General features: G+C 52.6%; 1 protein-coding gene across 1 annotated transcript; it reads left to right on the top strand.

Annotated features, from left to right (window-relative positions):
- The first annotated feature begins 34 nt into the window (after positions 1 to 34).
- LOC136450682 (uncharacterized) lies at positions 35 to 8423 on the top strand. The gene is made up of 2 exons (XM_066451247.1): positions 35 to 1577; positions 7919 to 8423. Exons 1-2 carry the CDS (start codon positions 162 to 164, stop codon positions 8135 to 8137), a joined length of 1635 nt encoding a protein of 544 aa, XP_066307344.1. The 5' UTR covers positions 35 to 161; the 3' UTR covers positions 8138 to 8423.
- The last annotated feature ends 2174 nt before the right edge of the window (positions 8424 to 10597 follow it).

The raw sequence follows: 10597 nt of genomic DNA, 5'->3' as shown, positions 1-10597 counted from the left end.
GCCCACCAACGCCGGCCTCCCACGCGCCCCCTACACGCGTGCGGGCATCGTGCACCAGTTCCACGGCTCCACCCACTCAACAATCCCCGGTTGCCCCGGTCTCGGTCTCAGCCTCTCTCCCCATCCCCAATTCGCTTTCGCTCCGCCCCGGCCGCCGCACCATGGCCGCCTCGGCCTCCGCCTCAACCTCGCTCTTCTCGCCGTGCGCCCTCACCTCCAAGCTTGGGGTAGGGCACGCGTCCTATGTCTCCGGACGCCGCGCCAACGTGCGCCGGCGCGGCCGCCTCTCGGTGGTGGCCGTACAGACGGGCCCGCAGAAGCCGTCCCCGTCGTCGTCCCAGGCCGCCGCGGCGGAGGATGAGGCGGACGCGCTGCAGAAGCTTCTGAAGAGGGAGTACAAGTACGGGTTCGTCTCCGACTTCGAGTCCTTCTCCATCCCCAAGGGTCTGTCGGAGGCCACCGTCCGCCGCATCTCGGAGCTCAAGGCGGAGCCGGCGTGGATGCTGGACTTCCGCCTCGCCGCCTACCGCCGCTTCCTCACCATGGTCGAGCCCACCTGGAGCGACAACGAGTACGCGCCCGTGGACCTGCAGTCTATCTGCTACTACTCCGCGCCCAAAACCAAGCCCAAGCTCAATAGCCTCGACGAGGTCGACCCGGAGCTGCTCAAGACCTTCGACCGCCTCGGCATCCCGCTCACCGAGCAGAAACGCCTCACCAATGTCGCCGTCGACGCCGTCATCGACTCCACCTCCATCACCACCACCCACCGCGAGGCGCTCATGGCCAAGGGCGTCATCTTCTGCTCTATCTCCGAGGCCATCCGCGAGTACCCGGACCTTGTCAGGCGCTACCTCGGCAGCGTCGTACCACCGGGCGACAACTACTACGCCGCCCTCAATTCAGCGGTGTTCAGCGACGGATCCTTCTGCTACGTGCCCAAGGACACGGTCTGCCCCATGGAAATCTCGACCTACTTCAGGATCAACGACAAGGAGACTGGCCAGTTTGAGAGGACTCTGATTGTGACCGATGAGAGAAGCACGGTTAGCTATTTGGAAGGCTGTACTGCACCGGCATATGACTCGAATCAGCTCCATGCTGCGGTTGTGGAGCTTGTATGTGAGGAGGGGGCAGAGATTAAGTACTCCACGGTGCAGAACTGGTACTCTGGTGATGAGGAGGGCAAAGGAGGCATTTATAACTTTGTGACAAAGAGGGGACGGTGCAAAGGGCGGGGTTCGAAGATTTCATGGACACAGGTTGAGACAGGATCTGCTATTACATGGAAGTACCCAAGCGTTGAGCTCATCGGGGATGACAGTGTTGGAGAGTTCTACTCGGTTGCGCTTACAAAGGATTGCCAGCAAGCAGACACAGGGACGAAAATGATCCACAAGGGGAAGAATTCACGCAGCCGCATTATATCCAAGGGCATCTCTGCAGGGAAGTCCAGGAATTGCTACCGTGGCTTGGTCCTGATGAACTCCAGTGCGGAGAATGCTTATAACTCTTCACAGTGTGACTCATTGCTGATTGGGGATAATGCGGCTGCGAACACCTACCCCACCATTCAGGTAATTGACTCTTCCCTTCTGCACGGTTTGACATGTAAGGTTCAATTACAGTGTCTAGACTGATATGACAAGCTTTCAGTGCTCTGTTATTCTACGTGTAAATAATTACCTTCCATGCACATGTTATGAAGCATATAGACTCGGCTTAAAATTGGCACTTAGGAATAAAATCTGATGATTTGATTAATTCGAAGGTACTGTATAATCACCTTAGCATGAACTAAATTGAATTTAATTATATTTCTACAAGGATTATGTTGACACATATTTACCATGTTAATGCTTCTGTCTTCTAAGATGGTCCTTTACCTACTAGCAAACTGTTGATCTAGCCTTATAAGTTTGCGGCAGTAAGGAAAGAAGGGAAAGCTAGAAATGTTTGCATTTGTTGATGGAGAAACGTAAACATTGCTTTGATGTTAAATTTAATAGGAAAATTGATGGTATATTATAAATGCTATATAATTAGGATATATTTATTTTGATGTTTGTAACTTAAATCATATTGCCTTCGTAACTCCAGATTCTTTCTTTTAGGTAGACATAGTGCAAACTTTGATATGACTCTTGAAAATCAAGGATTGTAATTGTGTGCTGTTGTAGTATGTCATGTGGGGACGCACGTACGCGAGACGCCGTCGCGTGCGTGATGTGCGCCGGGCCACAGAGCGCGCCCAGCGCGCGGCTGGGGAAGCCACCGTGAGTGGCTAAGATTAGAAAGAAGAGATTAGTTTCCTTATTTATTCCTTAATTGTAGGCATGGTTCGTTCAGCCTGAGGGCTATTTGAGTCTTGTATCCAGACGGTCAAAAGGAAGAAAGATTATTATCCCTAATCTCTCTCGTCTTTCATCTAAGGCTGCGGAAGAGGGGCATAACCTCGCCGGAGAAGACGACGGACCGCGGCTACAATCTCCGTAGCCGAGGGCCTCCTACCCTAGACATCAAGGCCCTTGACAACCTGGTATCACGGTCACGCCGATCCTCTTCTTCCTGCTCCGCCGACCCATCTGCCGCCGCCGCTTTCCCCACAGCCGCCGCGCCACCAACGAGTCCACCATCTCCACCATCAGCCAGCTTCGTCACATCGCCCATGGCGGAGCCCTCCAACGCCGACATCGCCAAGATGATCGAGAGCCTCACCGGCACGATCGCCTCCCTGCAGTCCGACGTCGCGACGTTGCAGAAGGACAAGGAGAAATCCTCTTCATCGTCTGGCCCGGGCGGTAGTGCTGACGGCCAGCACCACAACGATCGCCCTCCGAGATTTCAGAAGATGGATTTTCCCCGCTATGATGGCACGACCGATCCGCTGATCTTTGTCAACCGCTGTGAATCTTACTTCCATCAGCAGCGCATCATGAAGGAGGAGAAGGTTTGGATGGCCTCGTACAATCTGGAGGACGTCGCCCAATTGTGGTACATCCAACTCCAGGAGGATGAGGGTACCCCCCGGTGGAGCCGCTTCAAGGATCTCCTCCACCTGCGTTTCGGGCCGCCCCTGCGCTCCGCGCCGCTCTACGAGCTCGCCGAGTGCCGACGCACGGGCTACGTGGAGGAGTACCAGAACCGGTTCCAGGCGCTCCTGCCACGCGCCGGTCCATTGGAGGAAGCCCAGCGCGTCCAGCTCTTCACGGGGGGCCTCCTGCCTCCGCTGAGCCACACGGTGCGGATTCACAACCCGCAGTCGCTCGCGGCCGCCATGAGTCTGGCCCGCCAAGTGGAGTTGATGGAGCTCGACAAGCCGGCACCGGCTCCCGCCCGGTCAGCGCCCCGCGGCCTGCTTCCAGCACCTCCTCAGTGCCCCGCGCTCCCTGCACCACCACCAGCGGGCGCAGCCGCCGCCAAGATGGAGACCAAACCGGTGAAACGTCTCTCTCTGGAGGAGCAGGCGGAACGTCGCCGCCTTGGGCTGTGCTACAATTGCGACGAAAAGTACTCGCGTGGCCATAACCGGGTCTGCCGCCGCATCTTCTACATCGACGGCGTGACGCTCACCGACGCCGAAGACGCCGCATTGGACGGGGACCAGGAAGAGGCCCCGGTCTTCTCTTTGCAGGCGGTCGCCGGCGTGCAGCTCTGCGACACCATGCAGGTCCGGGTGACTTTGGGCGCGATGACCCTCACTGCCCTCCTCGACACCGGCTCCACCCACAACTTCATCGCCGAGGAGGCGGCGCGCCGCACCAACCTGCCCATCCAGTCCAAGCCACGCCTCACCGCCACAGTGGCCAATGGCGAGAAGATCCAGTGCCCGGGCGTCCTGCGGCAGGCGCCGCTCACCATCGATGGGGAGGCGTTCCACGTGGACCTCTTCGTCATGCCGTTGGCGGGATACGATCTCGTCCTGGGAACCCAGTGGATGGTTACCCTGGGGCCGATCACGTGGGACTTCACGGCGCGCACCATGTCGTTTTCGCGCCAGGGCAAGGAGGTGTGCTGGTCCGACGTGGCGGCGCGCCCGGCACCGACTATCGCCGCCACAGCAGCATCGACGGATTTCCTCGACAACTTGCTGGCATCCTTCGAAGGGGTTTTCGCCGAGCCCTCCGGCCTACCTCCACAGCGCGCCCGGGACCACTGCATTGTCCTCAAGCCGGGTGCGCTGCCCGTGGCCGTTCGCCCCTATCGTTACCCGGCGGCCCACAAGGACGAATTGGAGCGGCAATGCGCCGCCATGATCGCAAGGCATCGTCCGTCGCAGCGACTCCGCGTTCTCGTCACCGGTCCTCCTCGTCAAGAAGTCGGACGGATCGTGGCGTTTCTGCGTCGACTACCGCGCCCTCAACGCGCTTACGGTCAAGGACGCGTTCCCGATCCCCGTCGTCGACGAGCTGCTTGATGAGCTCCACGGGGCGCGTTTCTTCACCAAGCTCGATCTCCGCTCCGGGTACCATCAGGTGCGGATGCGGCCGGCCGACGTCCACAAGACCGCTTTCCGAACCCACGACGGCCTCTACGAGTTCCTCATCATGCCGTTCGGGCTGTGCAACGCCCCGGCAACGTTCCAGGCGCTGATGAACGACGTACTCCGCCCGTTCCTTCGTCGTTTCGTTCTTGTGTTTTTTGATGATATACTAATCTACAACAAGACTTGGGCGGATCACCTACGCCACATCCGCGCCGTCCTCAGCGAGCTTCAGCGGCACCAGCTCTTCCTCAAGCGCGCCAAGTGCGCCTTCGCTAGCGCGTCCGTCGCGTACCTTCGCCACGTCATTTCCGAGGCGGGCGTCACCATGGACCCGGCCAAGGTGCAGGCGGTGCGGGAGTGGTCGACGCCGCGCTCGGCCCGCGCGGTCTGTGGTTTCCTCGGCTTAGCGGGCTGCTACCGCAAGTTTGTGCACAACTACGGCACCGTCGCAACACCCCTCACTGCCCTCAAGAAAGATGGGTTCTCTTGGTCAGGGGAGGCCTCGGCGGCATTCGACGCGCTCAAGGCTGCGGTCACCACCGCCCCGGTACTCGCCATGCCGGATTTCTCCAAGCCCTTCATCGTCGAGTGCGACGCATCGTCTCACGGCTTCGGGGTGGTGCTGGTCCAGGACAGCCACCCTGTGGCCTTTTTAGCCGGCCGGTGGCGCCCCGACATCGCGCGCTCGCGGTGTACGAGCGAGAGCTGATCGGCCTCGTGCACGCGGTACGGCACTGGCGACCGTACCTGTGGGGGCGCCGCTTCGTCGTCAAGACGGATCACTACAACCTCAAGTACCTGCTCGATCAGAGGCTCGCGACGATCCCTCAACATCACTGGGTGGGGAAGCTTCTCGGTTTCGACTTCGCCGTCGAGTACAAGCCGGGCCAGGCCAATGCCGTGGCGGACGCGCTGTCGCGTCGGGACACGCCGGCGGAGGGCACCATCCTGGCGCTCTCGGCCCCACGTTTCGACTTCGTTGATAGGCTCCGCCAAGCACAAGCTACTGACCCGGCCCTCGTCGCCATGCATGAAGAGCTCGCTGCGGGCTCCAGAGCTCTGCCGTGGGCAGTGGTGGATGGGCTCATACAGTACAGTGGGTGGTTGTACATTCCCCCGGCCTCGCCCTTGTTACCAGAGCTACTGGCGGCGGTCCATGCGGAGGGACACGAAGGCGTCCAGCGCACGCTGCACCGGATGCGGCGGGATTTTCATTTTCCTAACATGAAACAGCTCGTGCAGGATTGGGTGAGGGCATGTCCTACGTGCCAGCGCTACAAGTCGGAGCATCTACATCCGGCCGGCCTCCTTCTACCGCTGCCCGTGCCGCACGGGGTCTGGACTGACATCGCCCTAGACTTTGTTGAGGCGCTGCCGCGTGTCCGGGGCAAGTCGGTCATCTTGACGGTGGTGGACAGGTTCAGCAAGTACTGCCACTTCATCCCTCTGTCCCACCCGTACTCCGCGGAGTCCGTCGCCCAGGCTTTCTTCGCCGATATCGTCCGCCTCCATGGCGTGCCACAGTCCATCGTGTCGGACAGGGACACGATCTTCACCTCCAACTTCTGGCGTGAGCTGATGCGGCTGGTTGGCACCAAGTTGCACATGACGACGGCCTTTCACCCCCAGTCCGATGGGCAGTCCGAGTCGGCCAACCGCGTCATCATCATGTACCTGCGATGTCTCACCGGAGACCGGCCGCGGCAGTGGCTCCAGTGGCTTCCGTGGGCGGAGTACGTCTTCAACACCGCCTACCAAACGTCACTGCAGGACACGCCGTTCCGCGTCGTCTACGGCCGTGATCCTCCATCCATCCGGTCATATGAGCCCGGAGACACCAGGGTGGCCACCGTCGCCAAGACCTTGGAAGAGCGGGATGAATTCCTCGCTGACATCCGCGCCCGACTTCAGCAAGCACAGGCGGTCCAAAAGCGCCACTATGACAAGGCACATCGCCATGTATCGTATCAGGTGGGGGACTGGGCACTTCTACGCCTACGACAGCGTGCGGCGTCCTCCCTGCCACAGACCGTCACCGGCAAGCTGCGGCCACACTTCTACGGCCTCTACCGCGTCACCGAGCTCCTCAACGACGTCGCGGTTCGCCTCGCCCTGCCACCCCGAGCTCGTCTGCACGACGTCTTCCACATCGGCCTCCTCAAGAAGTTCCATGGTTCGCCGCCGGATGCTCCACCGGCCCTGCCTGCTGTTCACCATGGTGCGGTGGTTCCTGAGCCCGAACGCGCGGTCAAGATGCGCCTCGCTCGCGGGGTGCGCCAGCTGCTGATCCAGTGGAAGGGCGAGTCCCCGGCTTCGGCAACCTGGGAAGACGCCGACGCTTTCACCGCCAAGTACCCAGACTTCCAGCTCGAGGACGAGCTGTCTTCCGAGGAGGGGAGAGATGTCATGTGGGGACGCACGTACGCGAGACGCCGTCGCGCGCGTGACGTGCGCCGGGCCACAGAGCGCGCCCAGCGCGCGGCTGGGGAAGCCACCGTGAGTGGCTAAGATTAGAAAGAAGAGATTAGTTTCCTTATTTATTCCTTAATTGTAGGCATGGTTAGTTCAGCCTGAGGGCTATTTGAGTCTTGTATCCAGACGGTCAAAAGGAAGAAAGATTATTATCCCTAATCTCTCTCGTCTTTCATCTAAGCCTGCGGAAGAGGGGTATAACCTCGCCGGAGAAGACGACGGACCGCCGTTACAATCTCCGTAGCCGAGGGCCTCCTACCCTAGACATCAAGGCCCTTGACATAGTATGGTTTGCGCCTTTGCGGCAAGTAATACAGCTGGGTGGTTCATGAATACGATTTGTGTGGAAATATTCATAGATGACTTTTTAGCTATCGTTAGGATTTGATATACTTGATGACTTAATCATGAAGTATATGGTTTTCAGTTAGTACTTATCTAGCAGTGAAATACATGGCCATGAGTTCCTAGTCAGTAGCATCAAAGGCATCTACTTCAAGATTTGATGGCCAAATCTCTATTCAGTTGATTTAGTGTGAGATTTTAGTTATAGTATCTCTCTGATGTCACTTAAAAAAAGCAAGTGATAAAAATATGTGGTTTTTGGAAAATGCAATTGCAACTGAGATGCATGGTTTGAACTTTGAAGTTTAGTGCTAAGGAAGGTTCAATCATCGTGGAGATGGAACAAGATGCCTGTGTTCTTTCTCTCATATCCTATGAATCTGCAATACATGAGTAATTATATGTAATTTAATGGCAAACACAAGTTGTCTTGTCACTGGCAAGCTAGCGGTGTTTACGCTCTAGCGTTCTAATGAACCAAACACTCAGAACATGACATCCTCTAGTACCATTAGCCCTTGAATTTCATCCTAGCATGGATTCAGGGTCCATTCTGAACATAGTTTTTTCCACCTTCTGCCCTCTATCAATGTGACAAAACTTTGTTGATAACAGGTGGGTTGCACTAGTGGCCGTGTTGAGCATGAGGCAAGCACTTCCAAAATCGGAGAGGATCAGCTATTTTATTTCCAGCAAAGAGGGGTAGATCATGAAAAGGCTGTTGCCGCCATGATTGGTGGATTCTGCAGATCTGTTTTCGAGCATCTTCCCTATGAGTTCGCACAGGAGGTGGACGCACTCATGAACCTGAAACTTGAGGGATCAGTTGGCTAATTTGTTGGCTCAGCGACTGCGTGTAATACTCCATGACAGCCAACTACCTAGAAAATCCATGTGTACAGCAGTACGAGAAGAATAAAGTGCACGATATATATACATTTCCTGGCTTGTTGATATACTGAATGTTGATGGCCTATGGCAATTGGCAACGAAGATAGCAGTTGTGCCTGCTTGTCTTCTGTTTGCCCAGTTTTTGCTACTGCTGTAAGCGAGCTCACATGGCTTGCCTATACAAGAACGGAAATCAATGTGTTCGTTATAGAACTAGTATATCTTCTCACCTGTTCGCTTCTCTTATAATTCGTCTTTTTTAGCTTGTTTTTTCAGTTAAAACAGTGTTTTTCTCTCACAATAAAGCAGTTGGAATAGTGTTTTTCTCTCCAACAAATCAGCCGAAACAGTATTTTTCTCGCGCAACAAATCAGCCGGACTCATACCATGCATCATTTATTCATTTCTGATCCTATTCTTGTTTTGGAGAGTCATATGTGACAACGGAAAAAATGACTAGCGTTTACATGTATCATTTCGTGTCAGGCGATGGTATCAGGTATTTAGGGCTTTTACAATTTCAATGTACCATTTCGTGTCACGCGATGGTATCAGGTATTTAGGTTAGTGAGAAATAAAAGGTTCTTGCCTCTTGGCGATAGATTAGGTATGTAGGTTAGTGAGAAATAAAACAAGTTAGTTTCAAAAGAAAGAATTCTACGATATCTATTTTTTTCATACGTCAATAAATTCATGAATAAGTTTCGCTGCATCTCCATATCATCATGTACACACAGGTTCGAGTATATATGTAAATAGGTTCGTGCCTGTGCGTTGCTACGGGACAGGTAAACTTTTGTACTAAAAACACACGGATCGCACGATAAGATAATAATACTGTAAAAGTATATGACCGACGTTAAAGTGACATTTAATCCAAAAAGCTAAGTTCGTGAAATTTACACAGTCACATAGAGCCGTCTCAGGCTCACAAACTCTACTGTGTAGATCTTTCCGTGATGCTGCTAAGATCATTTTTTATACCGGCAGGAAAAGATTTTTGATATCCATTTTTTTCGTGCGTCAACAAATCCACGAATAAGTTCCACCACATCTCCATACCATCCTGTACACGGCGCTAGCAAGCGAATTAGCCACAACTTATGTAATTAGTTTTATAATTATCTCATGTTTAGTCCTCCTAATTGATATCTAAAAATTCAATGTGACAGGAACTAAAGTTTAGTCCTGGGATCCAAACACCCCTTAGCTCTCGACTCCTGCTGGCTGCTTACTTGCACCACCATGCCTATGTGTCTGCACGTATATACTCTAGTGCCTGATCGTCTAAGATGATCTTTATTGTCCACCCTTTGAAAATATTATAACTTTAAGGTTGCCATTTGTATGCTATAGGATTGGGATGCTTTGCACTGATCCATGAGGGTGTCCATGAGAGTCAAAATTTTTTATGTCATTATGATGTCTAAGCTTACCAATCAGACAGAGATGAACTTGATTGTTAAAATATTTTTAACACTGCTTTCATATACTCCCTCTATCTCAAAATAGAATTCATTCTCGCTTCCCGAGAAGTCAACTTTTTTTAACTTCGACCAATTATATATAAAAGAATATTAATATTTATAATACATTAGTATCATTACATAGACCATTGAATATATTTTCATAATAAACTTATTTGGAGATATAAATGTTGCACGTATTTTTTATAAACCTAGTCAAAGTTGAGAAAGATTGACATGCACGTATCCCATAACGACTTATATTTTGGGGCAGAGGAAGTATATGCTAATGGGAGTAGTCAACTGGACGTCGTGATGAACACAACAATACTTTCATATTATATGCTAATAGGAGCATGAAGAAACGTAGGGAAATGGACCTATATACTAATAGTGGAAATATTCGTTTAGAAAATTGTAGAAGGTTCACCAGTCTCACCATGTATAACCTGCACATCTTTTATTTGGCACCACTGATGTTCTCAAGGAGCAGTCACTTTTTAATTTTAGGTCTACATGCTGAAAACACTAAAATTAAGGGCCAACCTCATTGAGTCGTCTTACTTGATCTTTGCCAATTGTCTTGCTTGAGCTTTGCGAACAAATTATATCATTGGCAAAGACTAACACATAAAGAGGTAGAAGTTACAAGAATAAAGCTAGGTGGCCTACTATGCACCTAGCCTAAATTTAATACCCTCCAAATTATGGACAATACCATATGAACTGTTGTAACCGATATGTTAACTCCATCATATAGTACACCTAAGTATTGAACACGCACATGCATAGTTTTTTTTATCATAGAATATATTTTTGTCCTATGAGACAATATAGTTTTTTTTCTAAGTGACAGCAGAGAGCCCCAAAATATTAGACAGAAACTCTCATTTTACTATCTCTGCATCTGCTAAAAATTTAACTAAAGTTTAGTTAA

Source organism: Miscanthus floridulus, chromosome 5 (assembly GCF_019320115.1).
Source record: "Miscanthus floridulus cultivar M001 chromosome 5, ASM1932011v1, whole genome shotgun sequence".
NCBI lineage: Eukaryota > Viridiplantae > Streptophyta > Magnoliopsida > Poales > Poaceae > Miscanthus > Miscanthus floridulus.
Note: the sequence above shows the minus strand (reverse complement) of the source record. Positions and strands in the feature narration are given on the sequence as shown.

Excerpts from the sequence above, each read along its gene's own strand:
- LOC136450682 (XM_066451247.1), top strand. The coding sequence starts at position 162 with ATGGCCGCCTCGGCCTCCGCCTCAACCTCGCTCTTCTCGCCGTGCGCC. Across the intron at positions 1,578-7,918 it reads ACACCTACCCCACCATTCAG|GTGGGTTGCACTAGTGGCCG; the intron begins GTAATTGACTCT and ends TGTTGATAACAG.